Here is a 20,961-nt window from a genome sequence, read left to right on the forward strand (position 1 = left end):
GATCCCATATGAGCAATAAGGAGCAAAAGGCCCAAGAACCCTGGTGGGCACATCACAATGGGTGCTCTGAGTCACAGGGGTACTGCTGGCCTTGATCCAGGATTACTGGGTATGAAGCTATGCTTAAGGTCCATCCACTGGCTCTCTGAACTGATGCAAAACTGATGCAAGTTTTATGCCCATTCTGGGTGCTGGATCTGTCCAGGGATAGTATGGAGCACAGGTAGGTCAACCAAAAAACCATTTGGAGGATTTTACTGATATCGAAAAACCCAAAAGTCTTTTAAGAGGAAGAGCTGGAAGAAGACAACAGAGAATGTGGGGCCTTTTGGGGACAGAAACTGAAGCTAATGCAGACGGCAGAGAGGAAGGAAGGGGCTTGAGCTCCTGGAGCCTTTAGTCTTTAAGCTCCATCCATGCTTCAGGATCCCAGAACTTGAAGAACTGAGACATGTTCTTCTAGGACCATCTGAAGCTAATTGTCTTGACATACAGCTCCAGCATCTTACCAGCACTTCTGTTCATAGAAGGAGATATTCTGTGTTTTGAACTTCACATTGAGAATTCTGACTGATGCCTTACCTCTCTGGTCCTTGATAGTCTTGGGACTGAGGCAGACACAGTATAGGCAGTGTGAAAAGTAGAGAGACTCAGTTGAGAAAAGTAGAGTTGACTCCCATCAGTCTCTTCTAGAGAGCAGATAACAAGCACAGACCTATTCACCAGGAAAAAGAACCCAGATCACTTCCTGGCGGTGATGTCACAGGTCTCGGACATTCTATGTATCCAGGAGATCAAGGCTGGGGAAGCTGAAGACCTTCCAGGGAAGGGCCTCCTCCTTCTTCTGGGGGAAACATGGCAACGAATAGAGGAGTGGGGACCTTCTTATCTGTCTTCCTGCTGTTCTGCTGGCAAGATGTGCATCCCTGGCCGACTAGAGAGTTCTCAGGTAGAGTTCCCCGGGAGGCTGGCAGATAGAAAACCATAGCATGAATCAGGCAGGTAATGTGCTTCTTGGCTACTGTTTGAAAGGGTCCCTTCTAGGTGGGAATAATGACAGCAGTAAGAGCTGGGATCTTTATGGTAACTGAGCCAGGAGGGCTCTCTCTAGTGCCTTGGATTAGGCCTTTATGAAAAAGGTCTGGGGCTGGAGAGATGGCTCAGAGGTTAAGAGCACTGGCTGCTCTTCCAGAGGTGCAGAGTTCAGTTCCCAGCAATCACATGGTGGCTCACAACCATCTATAATGAGATCTGGTGCCTTCTTCTGGCCTGCAGGTGTACATGTGGACATTGTATTCATAATAAATGAATAAATATTAAAAATAAAAAAAGGAAAAAGGTCTGTAGCACTTGGCTGGTTTGCCTGGCTACTTCCTGCCATGAACATGCAACAGTGGAGCACTGTTCTGGAGCAAGGAAGCAGGCCTCGCTAGACACCATACTTGGCTAACTGTGAGGAATAAATTTATGCTCTTTGTAGTGACACAGCTTCAGATCTTTTATTACAACAGCACAAACAGACTAGGGTGTTCTTCCTGCCTATGCACAAGTACCACTGGACCAGTTCCCTGAGGAATGAAAGACATCCAAAGTTTCTGTCCATAAAGTCCTTTGAAATATCCTGCAAGTCTATGGGAGGGTCGGTATACTGTCTTTCAACTCTCACTAACTTGCAGAAATATTCTAACTTATCAAAAGTAAAGGAACCTCAGGATGGGTAGATGTTCTTGAATTTAAATGACTGCATTTTTTTTTGTTTTTGTTTTTCAAGACAGGGTTTCTCTGTATGACTTTGGCTGTCTTGGACTCCCGGTGTAGACCAGGCTGGCCTGGTCATTGGCATTCTTTTTAACGTGGTACATGCGTTCCCGTAGCCATACGTACACACATATGTGTGCACATACAGAAGGAGAACAGACAATGACACCGAGTGTCTTCTATCGATCCCCACTACACTTTTTGAGACAGGGTCTCAAACCTGAACTCAGAACTCAATGATTGGCTAAGCCACCTGGGCAGCTAGCTCGGGGGAGCCATCTGTCCTCCCAGTGCTGGGGTTACAGGTGTGCACCACCACGCTCCTATTTTACCTGGGTGCTAGGGACACAAACTCGGCTTCTCATGATTGCACGCAAGTGCCTTGCTGACAGTCATTTCCTCAGCTTTTTGGTACTTTTTAAGCAGTAACTTTAAAGTTATTTCTTGCTGAAGTTTTCATTGTGTACATTCATTGTGCACAGTCCTATAAACATAGAAACATTTTCATAGATGTGTGTAACATAAGCCAAACACATTCCTTCCCATTTCTTTCTATCCCTCTGTCTTAGTTACTTTTCTACAGCCCTGACAAAATACCATGATGGAAGCAACTTATAAAAGAAAGCATTTAATTTGGGGCTCACAGTCCCAAAGGGTCAGAGACCATAATCACCATGGTTGGGGCGCATGGTTGGTGCTGGAGAAGTAGCTAAGAGCTTATATCCTTACATTCAAGTAGGAGACAGACAGCTAACTGGGGGGGTGGGGGGAGGTGGCCTGGGCTTTTGAAACCTTGAAGCTTACCCCAGTGACACACCTCCTCCAACAAGGCCATGCCTCCTAATCTTTCCCAAACAGTTCCACCAACTTGGGACGAAGTATCCATGAGGCTATGGGGGCTATTTTCACTCAAATCACACCTGCCTTCCCTTGAGTCTCCTTCATTCTCCAAGAAAGTTTTGCTGTACCTTCATGTCATGATACATGATATTTCCTTTCAGAAATTGGATTAATTTCCTTACTGTGGTCATCTCCCATTGCATCTATTTCCTGCAAATGACACAACTTCGTTGTTCCCTATGCCTGAAGATTCAATCATGTATAGACAGCACACTTTCATTATCCATTCCTCTGTTAGGAATCTAACAACAGAGTGAGTTCCATAACTTGGTAGGTTCCATAAGTTGGTTCCATAACTTGGCTATTGTGAGTTGTGCTGCAGTAAACATCAGAGTTTAAACAGCTCCATGGTGTGTTGCTCTGTGGTCCTCTGGGAGAGTGTGCAGCAACAGGCTCACAACGACTCTTGCTGCAGTTTCTGAGGAGCCTAAATCTGACGGTGGGGAGACTAGCTTACAGTCCCACCAGCAGCTTGTTTCCCACTCACTGGTTTCCACAGAAAGCCACCACCAGGTTTTCCTTTTGTCTCACTGGCACTTACTGTTTTCTTAACAGCTGCCATTCAGAGTGGGATCTCAATGTTTTAATTTGCATTTCTCTGATGGTCAGTGAGTAAGAAACATTTTTTTCATGTTTAATGATCATTTATACCTCTTATTTGGAGAGCTTTTTGTTTATTTCATTGTCAATTTTTATTGGGATATTCAATTTCTTGATTCAGCTTTTAGTTCTGTGCACACCCTAGCTATCAGCCCTTTGACAGGTATAATGGAAATATTGGTTTCTTAAAAAAAAAAAATCCACAGAAATAGGAATGTGCTTTTATTTTAATCCCAGGTGTGGGGAGGTGGGGCTGATTAAGATCATCCATAGTAGATGACTATGATTTGCCTCTTGCTCTAGAAAGGATGTGATTTTCCCACCTGCAGATTGTTTCTGCAATTATGTGATGTTTGGAAATCTGGAGACTTTTCAGCTTATATAAATGTTAGGGCCCCCAGAGCCCCAGAGCGGGGTTGCTGCTGGCTGGTTGCTGTTGGTCATGATTTGTTAAATAGTTGTGTGCAAAGAAGAAAGAAAAAAAAATTAAGATACCCTGATGGCAAAGATCAAACTTGCCCCCAGGAAGTCGACACCCCTAATCAGCAGAATGTAGGCTAGCTCTAACATTGCCCCTGTCCCTTCTCTCCTTTGTTCCTCTCCTATCTAGTGTTAGGGGGCTGAAAGAGTGGGAAAGGGTGGAGAAGGGTGGAAAAGAGATCAAGTCTTTATGCTGGCCAATTGAAGACATGAGCGTATAGGGCTGAAATAAAGATCTAAGTTACATATGGATATGTCGTCTGCCTTGCGCCATTTGGTGAAGATATTGTCTTTTCTACAACTAATCTTTTCAGTATCTTTGACAAAAACTGAGGCAGCTGTAGTTCCATCAGTTGGTCCGGATCCTGTGTTCTGTAGAAGTCTATTATGCCTGTTTTGTGACAATACCATGATTTTTTTTTCACTTGTTTTTGTATGGGTCTATAATATACCTTGAATTCAGGTGTGGGAACACCTCAGATTTCTTCTTTCATTCTTGTTTTATTTCTTTGTCTTAGATTAGTTAGCTGAGGTATTTTCTGCTTCCAAATGATCTTAAGTTGTCTTTTTATTTTCAATTTCTGTAAAAAAAAAAATGGCATTGGAATTTTGATGGGATTGCGGTGAGTCTGTATGTTTATTTTGGTGGTTTTATTAGTTGCCGACATGTGATAAAAGCAGCTTATGAAAATTTATTGTTATAGAACAAAAGCATAGCCCACTGTGGCAGGAACGTCATGGGGGCAGGAACACACATGGGGCAGCCTGTCACACTACATCACGTTAGAAAGCACAGAGCTTTGGACACTAGTGCTCATCTCGGGTTCTCCTTTTCATTCAGTCCAGGACCAAATCCTAGTGCCACCCATATTCAGGGTAGGTCTTCCCACACCAACTCCTCAAATTGTTTCCAGAGGCTACCCGAACTGAACAACGTGTCACAGGCTTGCCCAGTGGCTGCCACTGACATGACCCTAGATGTCAAACAGACAGTATTGTTCATCACAACTCCACCTTCTCTCATCGTTACACCAAAACACAGTCCTTTTTAAGGCACAGCCACCCACTTCGTATCTCTGAAGGCTCCCGGCCACCTCAAAATAAAAAGACATTTAGTCCCCAACAGTTCCAACACTGTTTCAAAGTCCAAGCATCATTTTTTTATCTATAAAATTAAAACATGACACGCATCCAACACATAACAGCACAGAAGCAGCATTCTCATTGCAAAAAGGAGGACTAAGGCCTAGCAAGGAATGCTCACACCTAAGCTCACACCAAAACCCAGCAGAGCCAACAAACTCTGCGGCTCCATGTCTGGCATCTGACTCTTGACTGGAATCATCTGGATTCCACAGTTTGTTGAGGCCTGCCTCTCCAGCTCTGCTGCCTGCAGAACACATGGCCTCTCTCTGGGGCTGGCCTTCAGCTTACACTGGCAGACATCTCATGGTCCTGGCATTTCCAAAATCCTCAGGTCTCCGCTGAAACTTAGGTTTAATGAAGTGACCTCTCAGAGATGCCTTGCAGGGATTTTAACCTTGCCACCCACTGCAGTCTCTGGAGTTTTCTGGAACCACAGTCATGACCCCATGACCCGTATTGCACGGGGAGTGCCAGGTGGGTGCTGCTGCCAGGCTCTGTCGCCAGCTTACGATGGAAGCTAGCCATCTTGGCCCACAGTTGTCCGACTATGTGTGCCTTCCAGGCTGACTGTGGAGAAACATGTCACTAGGTGGTATTTTTTGGAATAACAGCTAGTTATCAGCTCGGCCTCTCTCCTCTCAAATGAATTTGCGTTCCATAGTGTGGAGCCTTTAATTGGCAAATCTTGCCCTTGGGGCATCTTTTCTAGTGTTCCAGTGCAGAGCTGGAGTTTTCTCTTTAAGAATCATAGCCTCTCTCCTCAGAGAGGGAGACCTTCGATGGATCAACCTGCCCTGACATATCAGATTGTAGTAGGCCTGGCAGCATCATCTTCTATTTAGGGGCATGGGAAGGGGAGTGAAAAGGAAGGGACTGGGAGGAGAGGAGGGAGGGAAGCTCTGCTCAGGATAAAGATAAATTAATTAATGAAAAAAAAAAAAAGAATCACAGCCTGGCTGCTGCTGCTGCTGGTTGTAGCACACACCTTTAATAGCAGCACTCAGGAAGTAGGTGCAGGTGGATGTCTGAGTTGGAAGACAGCCTCTACAGAGGGAGTTCCAGAACAGTCACGGTTACAGAGAGAAACCCTAACTCAAATAAAAAAACACACAAACAAGGAATCATGACACACTCCTCTTGTTGCCAAATTTCACATATTTTTTATCTTCCTGCCCAGCTTTTTTGGTTATTTTCATGAAGATCTGGATAAGTGCAGCAAGCAATAGCCACAGCCTTTTACACTCTATCTTAAGATTTCCTCTGCCAAACCTGTTTGTTAACTTTAAACTGAGGCTCACTGGAGTTCTCAAAACTGCAGCAGACCCTGTCAGAATGGTCCCTCGCTGGCAGAATCTGAGGTTCCCTCTGAAACCTCATCAATCAGGACTCACTGTCCATGTTTCTCTAAGCATCCTTACATTCCAAGCTTCCACTAGCACAGTCCATTAAGCTCTGCTTAAGACAGTCCTGGGTTCTTCTAGCTCAAAGTTCCAAGTTCTTGCACATTCTTTCCATCAACTGTTATGCCAGGTTCACGGGACCCTCAGAGACCACCAGGAGACGACTCGATGCAATTGCAAGAGAGCTTTATTACGAGAGCGATCGAACTCGGGACCCAAGTCTCACTGGTGCAGCAGTAGAGAAGTGGGACCCCGAGCTCTGAGTGAACAGGATTTTTAAAGGGAAAGTCTGTGAGCTGGGGGTTTCCATGGCAGCAAGCAAGGGGGCACAAGCCTTGGCGTTACAAAATTGGGTGAAGTTTAGCAGGGCGGGGTGACCTTTTCTGAGGCACATAATCACAATGGCTAAGGCATATAATCACAATGGCTATTTTTCTAAACCATATCTGAAACATTGGGGAGAATTTTCCCACCTGATTCTCAACCGATTCCCATTGATTATTGCCAGGGAGTTTGTCTCTATTTTCTATGAAGCATTTATTCTGTTATATTTCCTGGAGGCTGTTGCTAGGAGAGTTAACTTTGTTTTCTGCCAGGTGTACATTCTGTGATACTTCCTGGTACCTGAATTCAGTTCCCAGTCAAGATCTTTATTTCAAAATGGAGTTATATTCAGGCTATCTTAAGCTCTTCACAACCACTTGCAAAGAACCCCACAGAGGTTTACCACAGCAAGGGCCAGCTAATAGGTACAAATATTGTATGTTAGCTACCTGCTGTGATACCACACCTGTGAAAAACTAAGGGTTTATTTTGGCTCACAACTCAAGGACACATCAAGACAGCAGGGGACTGGAGCTTAGTGTCACCATGTGTTTAAGGCTGGGATGATGAATAGAGCGCTCAGTCTGTGCTCTCCTCACTCACCTAGAACCACGGTCTGGGCAATGGTGCCACCAACGTTCAGGGCTGGTCCTCACCCCTCGATTAATCTGATCTAGATCTCTCATCCGAATGTCCAGATTACTGTCTCCTGGGTGATCCTGGATCCCACCCCAGCTGACAGTCAGTATCAACCATCACACAAGTATTGACATTTCCACAGTATTAATTCTTCCAGTCCATGGGCTTGGGGCTCTCTCCCCATGCCAGTGCATTCTAAGTCCTTCTCTTTGGCTTAAAACTTTTTGTTGCATAACCCTTTCACTTTATTCCAAAGTATATTTCTGAGGCAAGTGTGGGTGGGATTACTTTCCTACTTTCGTTCTCAGCGTGGTGGTTATTGTTCTATAGGAAGGAAACTGATGTCTGCCCATTGCACATCCAGCCACTTTGCAGAAAGTGGTTCTTAGACCTAGGATTTTTCTCATGGGCCCTACATGAAACATGAGGGTCTCAAATATTCAACTGTACAATTTGCAAATACGGGTCCTTTAACTTCTTCAAGACTTCCTTGTTTGTATCCCTTTTCCTCCCTTGTTTCATTGCTCTACCTAAACCTTTAAACACTATATTGAATAAGAATGGAGAGAGTATATGTTTGTCTTGTTTATTCTAGTAAAAATGCTTTTAGTTTTTCCACATTTAGGTAATATTGTTCACTGTAGACTTTTTTATATATCCTTTATTATGTTGTGACATAGTTCGTCATTTTTATCACAAAGCCATGCTGAATTTTGTAAAAAGCCTTTTCTGCATCTATTGAGATATTCATATGGGTTTTTTGTTTAAGTCTACGAGATATTGGATTAATTTATTAATTTTTATATGTATATTTTTATACACCCAATCTTGCAGCTCTAGAATGAAGCCAACTCGATCATGGTAAATGACCTTTATGTTCTATTCTTAAAATCAGTTTTTAGGTGTTTCATTTAGAATTTTTACATCTATGTACATCAAGGGAATCAGTCTATAATTTTTTATTGTCTTTATCTTTTTGTGTGTAAAGATAATAGCTTCATAAAAAATTTAGCAGTGTTCCTTTCTTTTGTGTTTTATGTAACACTTTCAAAGGAGGTATTGGTGCTCTTTTAAAGTCTGAGGCCAGAAGATAGCTCAGCAAATAGAGGTTCTTACACACAGGCTTGGCAACCGAAGTTCCATCCCTGGATCCCACAAGGTATCAGGACAGAACAGACTCCCAAGATTTCCTCTAACCTCCACAAGTGTACAATGGGACACACATACCTGTACACACACACATTCATCCTCTCTATATATACACACACCACCACCACCACCCTAAATAAATACATTTAAGGTAGAATTCAGCAGCAAATCAGTCTGAGCTGGGGGTTTCCTTAGTTGGGAGTTTTTACTATTCTATTATTATTAATAATACTTCTTCAATCCCATTGCTTTTCCCTCTCTATTTAAGTTCTTTCTCTGATTTTCTGAACTTCATTGTTCTGTTATGATGCCTCCTTTTTAATCTCTAATTTTATGTATTTAGGTCTTTATTTCCTTGGTAAATGTGCTAAGGGTTTGCTAATCTTCAAAGAAACAATTCTTTTATTAATCATTTATATTGTTTCATTTCTAGTTCATCAATTTCTTCTACCTTGATCGTATTATTTATTTTTACCTACTGATTTTGGATTTGGCTTGTTCTTGTTTTTCCAAGGCCTACAGTTAGTCACTGAATTATTTATCTCAGCTCTGATTTTTCAATGCAAATGCTTATATAAAGCTCCTCTTTTTAAATAAAGTAGCATTTAGTTATTATTAGTGTAGGGATGTGCATGTGCTACAGTGTGGCACTGAGGACAGCCTGCTAGGAGTAAAACCTTTACTGAATAGGTTTTCAAGTCATTTCTCCTGTACCTCTTTTTTTCCCCATCTGTTTTGATTATATGTTCATTTGATCTTTTAATGGTTGATTTTGTTTTGGGGCTTGCTTTTTCTTTTTTGTAGTGGTCTGAATACGAATGGCTCGCATAGGCTCATATATTTGAATGCTTAATCATCAGGGAATGGCACTATTTGTGAAGAATTAAGTGTGGCCTTGTTGGAGGCAGTGTGTCACTGGGATGATATTTGAGGTTTCAGAAGCCCAAGCCAGGCCCAGTGTTATTTTTCTCTGCCTGCAGATCAGGATGTGGTTCTCAACTACTTCTCCTGCACCATCTCTGCCAAGCCTGCCACCATGCTCCCCACCATGATGATAATGGACTAGGCCTCTGAAACTGAAAGCCAGCACCCAGTAAATGCTTCCTTTTCTAAGTGTTGCCTTAGTAGGTGTTTCTTCACTCAACAGTGACTAAGACATTTTTGTTTGTTTTGTGTTTTTGAAACAAGGTCTTCCTATGTAGCCCTGGCTGGCCCAAAGCTTGCTAGATAAAGCAGGATGGCCACTAGCACACAGAGACCAGCCTACCTCTGCTTCCCAAGTGCTGGGATTAATGGTGAGTGCTGCCACACCCAGCTTAATTGTTGCTTTTGTATGTTGTTTCTTCTTTTTGTTTTTTATTAGATTTCTGAATGTAGTTACATATCAGCCTTGGCTTCAAGTCCCTGGCAGTCTCTTTTTTGCTTGATCTAGTGTATCTTCTGATGTTTTCTGCCACATTCTTGGATGACTTACTGGTGTTTCCTTTCCAAGTGTCCAGTTTGTCTCTTTCAGAATCTCCACCTCCTTACTGAAATACTCTTATGTCCAACATTGTCATCTGCAATTTATTCAGCTATGTATTTCAGTCTCTTTGACTTTACAGACCATTTTAGAAATTGTTCTTTGTCATTTCATCATCTAGATATCTTTAGAGCTGGTCACTGGAGAATCATGAGTGTTGGAAGAGTCCTGTTACCCAGTGTTCTCATGTATCTCCTGTTTCTGTGTCAACATTTGTTCATCTGTTGGAATGGATATTTGTTCCACTATTCTACATGGGCCTTCTAAGTGAGCAGCCTATTCTTTATTTTAACAATAGTTTGTATTCTTTCAAAGTTCCACACATATTTTCCAGTATATACTGACCATATTCACCATCACTCCTTATGTCCAGCTCCACATGTGCCCCACACATAACCCCATCTGTACTCCTCTACAGGCATGAACAAACCCCGAGGCCCTGCCTACAGAGAGTGACTCTCCCTCCCTCCTTTTCCTGTGGGACCCGGCACTCCCCCATCCATGCTTAACCTTGTGCAGGCCACCACAATGAGCAGTATGCTCTTGACAGAGTTTGGAATCTTGGTTTGTTGCACATCTTTTGCTTGAACCCCTATCGAACTTGAGTTTCATATTCCTTGGCTCTTGGGCTATGATGAACACAGTATATATTCCCTTCTTGGTCAGTCTCACAAGAGCACTGTCATTCTGGTAGTCTAAAAAGCACGATGCCAGAGGCAGAAAATATGCCATGTGGACTCCTCTGGACTTGCCTACAGTGAATGAACTAACAAGATACGAGCTTTGACAGGTTCAGGCTCAGAGTCTTCGTCCTGCTAATCCCTGCTACGATATAAATGTGTTGGGGTGGACTTTTAGCCTTCCTCTACCTACACATCCTTGGGTTATGTTGACTGGGGCTTTTATCTTCCCTATTCTTTAAAAGTTAAAGAATCCACCTATGTATGAGTATGGCTAGTCTTCTGTTTTCCTCAGGGAACACAGTCTGGTCATTTATACGGCATATATAGCACTGGCCGTCAGAAGGGTCCAGGACAGGCACAGGACGCTTGCCCCCATGAGTACCTCTGCCAGCTGCCCTTGGTACCCCCCACCCCCGGGCACAGCTCTCTGCCAGCTGCACTGGTCCCCCCTGGGCACAGCTCTATGCCTGAGACTCTCTCAGCTGGCCTTGTTACGGAATTTGCTCTCAATGCTGTCCAGCCATTTTCCCTGAGACCTGGTCAAAATGAGCACCATCCCATCCATCTTTTCTAGCTTGAAACCTCACCTAACCCCTGCGTGACCCTCACGATCTTCATCAGTTTCAGAATGGTCACCACAAGGTCTAGGCTGGGCTTAGTAGCACAAACCCATAATCCCAGCACTCCAAAGGCAGAGGCAGGCCTAACTCTGTGAATTCAAGGCCAGCCTGGTCTACAAACCGAGTTCCAGAATACCTAGAGTTTTGTAGAGAGACCCTGTCTCATAAGAGAAAGAGAGAAAGAGAGAGAAAGAAAGAAGAGGAAAAGGAAGAAGAAGAGGAAGCGGAAGGGAGGGAGGGAGGGAGGGAAGGAGGAAGGAAGGAAGGAAGGAAGGAAGGAAGGAAAGGAGGGAGGGAGGGAGGAAGACAAACCCTACAAGAGATCTGGCCATAACCATGTGTGAGTCTCTCAAGGTCTCCCTAGCTCGAGATTTGGCTATACTGCTGCATGAGCCCAAGGTCTTTCTCTGCTCGAGAACTGGCCATAGCCCTGAGTGACCCCCCTCCAAGGTGTTTCTCCATTGCCCTGAGAGTGGTAACACAGGGATCCTCACCCCATTCTGGGCGCTCCCACTGCTTCCCAGGAGAAAAGCTGTGACTGCGTGTAGGGTCTCCTCACGGGGAGGTGCAGTCTACTTAGAAGGACCGCAGTTGATGGGAGCCTTGTGATGGAGAAGGGCTCTGTCTCGTGTTCACTAAATTAACCGGCGTGAATCAGAACTCAACAGTGAACTTCATGAGGCCAGAATGTGCTCATGTGGACAGTGATAAGACATCCGAGTGCCTCCGACCTTGTAGGTGTGTGCTGTCTGAAGCTGCCACTCTTAGAAGGAGGTGGCAACAGGAAGAGCGCGGTAGAGCAGCTACATTTGACAATGCGAGTTAACAGGCAGGACAACATGAGAATACACACCACGCATGTGCACACGGCTGATTTGCACAAAGCTTCCATTGTTTATGGGACACGAGATGAAAAGAATATTTTAACAAAGTGCTGGCGCTGCGCAGCTGTACCCATTCGTAATGCTCCATTAATGTCTCATGCAAAGAGAAACTGTACTGTTTGTTTGGTTTACCAAGGTCAGCACACTGAGAAGCAATTGTCATCACCACCACAGACCTCCTTACATATCCCACTGTTCTGAGCCATGCAGATGAGCCATTGGGATGCAGGTTGTCCGTCATTAAAGCCTTTGAGAACAGCTTTGTCACTGGTTTAGCTGCAACTTTAGTTCTCCCAGACAGAGCTCTGTACCCCAGAAAGGGAAGGTACGGTGGCTCTGCTTGCCATCTTCGGGGACCCCAGGACCTGGGAGCTGGAAGAAGCCAACCTTGAGTTCAAACTAAGGGATGTGCCAGGTCAAGAGCCAGCACAGCCCCTGATAGAAAGGGCATGTCAGAAGGAGGAAGTGTGTGGTGGATGGAAGGAGAGAGTGGAGGAAAAACTGGTCCTCAGAATTCCCAGCAGACATCACAGATAAGACAGCTCTGGGCTCTGGAGACAAGCGCCACAGAATTCTTCATCTCTCTCATCAGACTCCACTCCTTACCTGCAGCCAGCCCACCCTGGAGGGCTCTGCTCCTGCAGGAGGAATGAGGGGACCAGTCTCTGGTCCTCCCCCTCATAGAACCCCAGGTAGCACAAGTGAATGTGCAGGGCCACCCAGGGTCTCAGAGAAACTTGCATGAGGTGTCTTCACGCAGGACAAGCGAGTCCTTGGCTGGCGACATGGGGAGCCTTAGTCAGAGGCTGGCAAGTGCTTCTCTTCACTGTGTGCTGAGCTGCGCTCTGGGGTGCTCCGGTGGGATGCGAGGCTGGAGCTTCCCAGCCTGGGCCACTCAGATGGTGTCACCAGCCACGCTGGAGACAAAGCGCTGCTTCCTACAAACGAAGCATGTGATCCTCTTCCTTCTTTTGCCCCCATGGAGCTGAGTTGTTCCTGAGCATGGACACTGTCTTACCCTCCACAAGGGTGACTCCAATGACAGGGAGGGCAGGGTGCCTGGGGTGCCTGGGGAAATTGTGGGCTCCACCCACACAGCTGCCCCATGGGTAACACCTTTCCCACTTTCCATATGAGAAACTCAAGGCCCAGAGGGCTTCCTTCAGCACACACTGGAAAGACCAGCACTCCACACTGGGCCCTATCTCTAGAGTAGACTGGGGCCATCCCTCACAAATGTCTCTTCACAGAGAGGTGGGTGAAAAATCAAGTAATGCTGTAAAACTATTGGATTTTTTCCCCCTATCAGTTTCAGATTCTAGACAACTGCCAAGTTATAAAGCTCTGGATGATGATATAGCTACAGTGTTCGGTAAGGACTTCCCAGGCGGAACCCCTGGTCCTTGGTGAGGGATGGGGAGGGCACTCACCAAGGTCTTTCCCAGAAAATAAGGTGTCAGACACAGGCACTGGAGAAACTGATTTGGTCTGAGGTCAGAACCACGTTCATCTGGCTCACAGCTTTAGTGTGGACTAAATTACGGAAGTCATAGAATAATTGTCAGAATCAAAATACACTTGGAGCTTTGTCTCTCAAAGTGTGTCCAGAGACCAATAATAAGTTTGTTACCTGGGGATTTGTTTCAAATACCCCATATTAACCCCTGCTCAGGCCTTCCACATCAGAAGCCACATTTAGCTGAATACATTGACGTAATGTGTGTGCAAGTGAGAGGCCTGAGGAGAGCTCCTCAGCCTCGGAAGCAGGCAGGACAGTCCAGAGGGAGGTAGGGAGGACATGGCCTCTCCCCAGGGTTTCAGCCTCTGGGGCCTTGTCTGGACCTGGTACCTCAGGGTTTCCTACAACTCTCCAGCAAGGGCTTGGGGCTAAGCAGGGTGAGGACCATTGGTCTGTCCATCAAAGGCAGAGTACAAACTGTAGCTGTGGGGCTAAGTTCTTTGGTAGCCATATTCCAAACCATCATGGTCCACCTGGTAGAAAAGCCCAGCATGTCAGCAACGTAAAGTGGCGGATGCAGCAGCCAGTCTTCCTCACAGTCTGCAAAGTCTGTTGTGTACTTCCCACCCAGAGGCTAACTGTCTTGACCAGCTGTCTTTCCTTCTGCGTCCATGTGCCCCGGTCTGTCCTGGGAACTATGCTCACTGCCCAGTAGCACCCCTCATCTCACACTTGGTAGAGCGAGTCCTGGAGAAGACATCTAAGCAGAGTCTGACTTGCATCTTAAGAGTTTGGAACACTGTGGGAAAGGTGTAACCTCCTGGGCATCTCTCTGCCCACAGTCACCGGTCAAATCGGGTCAGGAGTAGACTTAAGGGCACACAGGATGTGACTATGAAGCTGCTCTCAGAGCTGAGTCTCTGAGGAAGGTTCTGATGGTCCCAGGAAGGACCTCTTCCAGGGAAGTTAGCTCTGCAAGTTTCAGAGTCTGTGCTGGGGTTATCATCACCAACTGTCTGATCACAGGAAGGAGTGAATGAATGGTCCCAGTTTACCTATGCTGCCCTGACTAGCCTCTTTTTTTTTATTTTCTTTTTTCTTATCAGTTACCTTTTATTAGCTCTGTATCCCAGCTGTGTCCCGATCCCTCATTCCCTCCCAGTCCCTCCCTCCCTCTGACCAGCCTCTTAAACCACTCCTGTGTCACATACAGGAGACCTAGTTCCCACCCCACAGGTGGCCTCATTGGACACAAATAGAGCTTGTGTGTGGACCACACACAAGCTCTATTAGCTTCCCAGTGGTGTCCCAGGTCAGGATGGCCATCATGCTGCAGAGACAGAGGCAATGGCCAGCTGGGGCTTACTGAGCTCCCCTCATGATCACCACACAATGCTGGGTGCTGTAGGCTCAGATGCAAGCACTCTATTTTACTCTGAGGGTCAGAGACATGAGGAAATTCATCCCTGTTCTAGCCAAGTGAGAAAAGAACCAGAATGAGAGCTGGAATTGGCTGGCTACAAAGTCCAGGACTCAGGTGACTTCCTTGGAGGGGACGTAAAAGAAGAAAGGCTGGCTGGGTGCGGCAGCCTTTATCCCAGCTCTCAGTGGCAGAGGCAGGCAGACCTCTTGGATCAAGGCAGGACTGGTCTACATAGTGAGTTCCAGGCCATCCCAAGTTATACTACACATTAAGACCCTGTCACAAAAGAAAAGCTGAACATGTTTAGAAAACAGGAAAGTTGTTCTGTCAATATTTGATGGCAGAGTCAGGACAGAATGACAGTAGGGCAGGAAAGTGAGTTGGGATCAGGGCTGGGGCTAGGTTTCGGCATCGTGCCCTTGAAGGGTGTACTAGCTTCCCCTCACTATGACAAAATGCCAGAACTCACCACTTAAAAGACCGAGGACTTATCTGGTTTGGTTCTGGAGTTTCCAACCCTTGCTTGGTTGGCTCTGCTGCTTGGAGCAACTGGGCCACCCATCATGCTGTGAGTGTGGTGGGATAAAACATTTACTTCATGGCCCAGGAGCTAAGAGACAAAGGGAGACCAGGATCTCACAGCCTCTCGAGACCTCCACTGGGCCCCATCTCTTAAAGATGGTCCATCACCTCCCAGTAGGGCCACTGAGTAATCAGGCCTTTGGACACATGAGCATCAAGGGATTTCAGGGGTGCTCAGGAGAAACTCAGATAACCTCCATCTTTCTGAACTCAGGGATGCAGCAGAATGGGCAGCCTCCCCAGATAAAGTATCCAGTTACGGCCACTGTCCACAAGTTCCTTGAGTTTCCTAGTCACAGTACTGACAGGCCGCCTTAAGTTCAGATTCTTCACAGAACACCTGCCCTGCATCATGCCTCTAACATTCTCTTGTGTGTTTTTTCCAAGATGAAATTCTAGTCCGGGAGATTTTGGATCCAGAAAAAACAACATATTTTGAATATGAAAACCCATCAACAACCTTACAACCCCAAACAATAACGAATAAAAGCAAGTATATCCCTTCACCCTTACAACTGCAAATATCTTTAGACCTGTGGCACTAGGTAAAGGACCCTACTCACGAGCAATTGCTAGACCAGCCATAGGTTGGCAGGAACAAGTAGACACGAGAGAGAAACCATGTAGGCCACTGTTACAGTCTTCCTGATGTGGAGGGCATCACCTCCAAGGTAGAGGAGGCTTTCTTCATTCTGGGGCAATCTCTGGGTCACATTCATCCATGTTCTTAGACCTGGGATACGAATGGGGTTCAGCCACTGCAGGAACACAGGCTTCAGGATGAAACAGATCACTGGCACATGCCATCTCCTGTGCTCACCCACAGCTTTGAAGGGAAGGCCGCCTGTCATACCATGTGGCTGAGGCACAGCGTATGAGGTGCCCAAGGTGAAGGAGAGCGGGAGACAGATGAAGCACATACTTTTCACAGCCCAGCTACACACTTCGAGACTGTACAAGCAGATGGGCCAGCACAGGGCACGAAGGAGGATGTGGCCAGATGGTGACAGAGAGAGGCTCTGGGGGAAAAGAGGCTCTGGGGGAAAAGCACTCAGAGGCAACAGGGCTCAACGCTTCAGATGTGACTAGATTTCAGGGTTTGTTTATCCTATAGCTGCCTAGTCCCAAACCACCAGGCTCTAGGTGGCTAGAGAGGCAGCTCAGCAGCTAAGAGCACCTGCTGCCCTTCCAGGGGTCCTGAGTTCAATTCCTAGCAACCACACGGTGGCTCATAACCATCTATAATGCGATCTGATGCCCTCTTCTGGCACGCAGCTGTACCTGCAGATAAAGTACTCATATCCATAAGTAAGTAAATAAATAAAACTTTAAAAATGAACTTTCCAACACCCAGCTTCAACTAGAACTTGAACACTGTGCCATCCTTCTAGCCCAGTGTTGTAAAACAGGACTTGAGCCAAAAATGTTGACAAGCATGTAAGAGGAAAATGCTTTCCTGTTTCTTTTATGTTCATCAAAGATGCCGACAAGAATGAATCCAGTGCTGCTAACAACTATGAGATGATGGAATCATCTTCTGGGACCATAAAAACCCTTACCTTTGATGGTAAATATAACAATCCCTACCCAGGCTCTGAACCTAACTGGGGCTCCCCAGCTAGGCAGGCGCAGCTGGACGCTTCTACTTAGGGGAGGGCAGTGCTTCTGCTAGAGCTGGTTCAGCTGGTCAGGATGTTTCAGGGGGCTAGTCCTCACCGAAGCTAAGTATCCTACAACTGCCTCTAGCTACCCCTGTACAACCCAGGGTGGCCCTGAAGAAGTCTACAAGAAGTTAGTAGGGAGGAACACAGCTGAGTCCTCTTCCAGACTCCCACGTGAGTCACTGCTCCCGGAATAGAAAGGCTAGCTGAGCAGACAGATAAGTGTGGACACATGAGAGAAGCATGTCCCCGGGGTGGGGCAGAAATCGGGGGGAAAAAAAAAGCCTCCCTCCATCAGATGAGTTAGCCTCCACTGACATCCACGAGACACACAGCTCTCTGCTCAAAAGACCCGATACAATGAAGGGCATGTGGAGCACAGGACACACAGACACAATAACTGCAGAGTAACTCGTGTGGGACCAGGCTGTGTCTTCGGGGACAGGAGTGGGGATGTATTAATACATTGGTATAAAAGCGCTATGTGAGACTGGGGACATTCATTTCAATCCTGCACGGCTTCCCCAGCTGCTGAAGCTTGCAGTGAGTAAAAATAATGGCACTGTGCTTCATGGCATAGAGAGCACAGTTCTATTTAACCCGACTGTCCTAAGCCAAGGTTGTCCCACTCATCAGTTCACGGGTTCTAGAGAAATGGGTGAGGATCCTTTTCCTACCTGCCTACAGTCAGGGAGCGTACAGGGAAATCCAAACTGAAGGGGCCGTCCTTTGCATAGTTGCAGGCAAGAGTAGACTGAGTCAGAGAGTAGTCTCATAGGTGAGAGGTCCTGAAGTGCTATCGGGGGTGGAGGGGATCCTGAGCTGCTCAAATAAACACAGGGCTGGAGAAATGACTCAGCCATCGAAAGCAATTGCTGCTCTTGGAGAGTCCCCAAGTTAAAGTCCCAGCACCCATGTCAAGCAACTCACAAGTAATGCCGCCTTCTGGCCTGCACGGGCACCTGCATACAGATCACACACACACACACACACATACACACACACGAAAAAAATTTCAAAACAAAAAGCACACACTCAGGAGTGACAGCTGGCACTTCACAGGCTTTCTGGTAGATCTGGAGGATGTGACGCAGGGTCTCACGTTGCTTTGACCTGGAGAGCTGACAAGAACTGCTTTGGTGCTCTGTCATGTCAGGGTGCATTCTTTCAGCACAAGGCTCATTCTGATGACTGTGAAGTCCTCACTTTTGCTCTTGATCTCTGGCCAGTCCCTATTTCAGCTCCTTAGTGCACAGAGATGAGTTGTGGCCAGGATGCTTCTCTCCATGATCACATCATGGACTATCCACAAAGTCCAAGCCTAGAGCAGAAGTGGGAGTCAGTGTATCGAGGCACAGTGTAGCAGGCCATTTTAGCCTCAGCACACAGGAGCCCCTTCCAGGGAAAGGAAGTTCCGGGGGAAAACATTTAACCAGGTGGGTGAGCAAGGCTGTGAGCACTACTGGACGTGGAGGCTTACCGTGTGTGGAACAGGCAAGGGAGTCGGGCTGACCTACTAGCCAGGCACCTTTGCTTGGACAGAGAGCTCATGGCCCCTTGGTGTCTGGCAGATATCAGAGCTGCAGCCCCTTCCCAGAGCTGTCTTGGATACAACAGGTGTGTGCTGTGCTGAATAAAAGCACCCACCCTTCTTCCACACATGCTCATGACTGCCAGAAGACAGCTACACTTGTCGGTCTCTGGCACATAACAGGCGCCCCACTCATGGCCCTCTCTGGGTGTGCACCAGGCAGCCAGGAGTGTTGGTGACAGTGCAGTGTGTGGGGTGTGTGCCAGCCAGCTGCAGAACGCTTGTTTTCAAGCACGGTCCGGTGGAAGTGCTGACGGCTGCATGCAGGTGGAGCAGGTGGGGAGCCAGCAACTCTGGCTGCTGCAGGGGTACATGGAACAGGCTCACTGCTCTCCTGGCGGCCATGGGGCAGCGGGCTATAAAGAAATCCACACAACATGCTCGCCCTATACTTTGAGACCCAGATGGCCTGGTCCAAATCACCTGCAGTTAAACAATATTTGTGGAATCTATTCATTGTCCTTAACTTTTCCATAGATAAGGAGAAAGAAAGACTTTATCAGCTAAAAAGCCTTGAAGCTCTGGAGAGAGTGATTGACACTATTCGAAGAGCTATAGGTAAGCAAAAGCTACGGCATCCTCCCATGGGCTGGGTTCCTGGCCCAGATAAGCAGAGAGCACCAGTGAGACTCAGCAGGGAACGGAGCCTGCTGACAAGCCTGCCTTCCATCCCTGTTACACACGCAGGCATGCATGCACTCACACGCACACACGCAGAGATGGACGGCAATTGTTTAAAAGGAGAAAGTGAGCTGGGCACAAGCACTGGTGTTTCTCTGCTTCCGGGCTGTGCATGCAGTCCTACCAGCTGTGTCCCATTCCTGCCGCCATGATTGTCCACCTGTGTGCCTATAGGGCACCTGATGTCACCAGAAGCCATCAGATGCCTCCAGAATCCCAAACAGGACAGAGAGGAGTCAGTGCCACTGATATGAGACTACAAGAATCTGACCCAGGCTGTGGCGACAGCCTGACTAAGCGCTGTACTAAGAGCATCTCTTTCCTAACAGGAATTCATTTCAAGAAAAAACAGAAGTATCAGAAAAGCAGGAGAACCAGACAACTCCTGGGGAGACTAATCTAGCTCTAAGTACCAGGCCTGGCTAGGGGCAAGCCGCTGCCCGCACCTGGGGACAGAGCAGAGTGGGTGCACCACCACCCTGTGTGAAGGAGGACTGTACTCAGTGAGCACAAAATAAAATTAGCTATTTAAATATTAAGTTATGAGAAGTGGCTTTTTTAATTATTTTTATTTTATGTACATTGGTGTTTTAACTGCATGTCTGAATACGTGAGAGTATTGGATTCCCTGGAACAGGATTTACAGACAGTTGTGAGCTGCCATGTGGGTGCTGGGAATTGAACCACTAGAAGATCAGTGCTCTTAACTGCTGAGCCATCTCTCCAGCCCCCTTATTTATATTTTAATTATATTTTATTATTCAAAATGGGGATGGGGGACCACCTGGGACTGAGAAACAACAGTGATTCTTTGAATTGAAGCCAGGTGCAGAGAGCTCTTGAAGGGTGGGGTGAACTGTTGTGAGAAACAACCAACTGTAAACTATAGAGCAAAAGGTATAAAAATCCTGTGCTTTGCATGTTCGGGGTCATCTCCTGTCTTTGGAGGGGCGACCCTATCACGATAGCAATAAAACCTCTTGCTTTTGCATCGAGCTGTGGTCTGTGAGAGTTCCTGGGAAGGGCGTGATCCTGAGCAGTGAGACTCCAGGTCTTACAGGGACAGGACTGCAATTGGACGGCATGGAGAGGGTGGAACCCTAGGACAGTGAGAGCTTCCTGAAATCTACCAGGGTGACCATATTGAGGGCCCTCAGGAACAGAAGATACAGAGCCTGAACCACCCTCTCTGTAACCAGGTAGGCTGGCTAGTCTTAGGTCAATTTGACACACAAACTAGAGTCATCTGAAAGGAGATAACCTCAGTTGAGAAAATTCCTTTATAAGAGCCAGCTGTAAAGCATTTTCTTAATTAGTGACTGATGGGGGAGGGTCCAGCCTATTTTGAGTTGCCACCCCTGGACTAATGTCCTGGGTTCTATAAGAAAGCAGGCTGATCAAGCCTTGGGGAGCAAGCCAGTAAGCAGCACCCTCCATGGCCTCTGCATCAGCTCCTGCC

At 46.6% G+C, this 20,961-nt stretch overlaps 1 protein-coding gene across 1 annotated transcript; it reads left to right on the forward strand.

The window, feature by feature from the left end:
• Window positions 1–845: 845 nt before the first annotated feature.
• On the forward strand, window positions 846–19,905 carry LOC129677822 (sperm acrosome-associated protein 7-like). Its single transcript, XM_055608442.1, has 6 exons — window positions 846–949; window positions 13,415–13,477; window positions 15,957–16,058; window positions 17,050–17,136; window positions 19,299–19,379; window positions 19,832–19,905. Exons 1-6 carry the CDS (start codon window positions 856–858, stop codon window positions 19,903–19,905), a joined length of 501 nt encoding a protein of 166 aa, XP_055464417.1. The 5' UTR covers window positions 846–855.
• The last annotated feature ends 1,056 nt before the right edge of the window (window positions 19,906–20,961 follow it).

The sequence above is a fragment of the Psammomys obesus genome, unplaced genomic scaffold, assembly GCF_907164565.1.
Source record: "Psammomys obesus unplaced genomic scaffold, mPsaObe1.curated_primary_1811, whole genome shotgun sequence".
Lineage (NCBI taxonomy): Eukaryota > Metazoa > Chordata > Mammalia > Rodentia > Muridae > Psammomys > Psammomys obesus.

What these genes read in the sequence shown, in the direction of transcription:
- LOC129677822 (XM_055608442.1), top strand. Translation starts at nt 856, where the DNA reads ATGGCAACGAATAGAGGAGTGGGGACCTTCTTATCTGTCTTCCTGCTG. An exon ending in TGATATAGCTACAGTGTTCG is followed by an intron (nt 13,478 to 15,956) that starts GTAAGGACTTCC and finishes GTTTTTTCCAAG; the next exon opens with ATGAAATTCTAGTCCGGGAG. An exon ending in CCAAACAATAACGAATAAAA is followed by an intron (nt 16,059 to 17,049) that starts GCAAGTATATCC and finishes TGTTCATCAAAG; the next exon opens with ATGCCGACAAGAATGAATCC.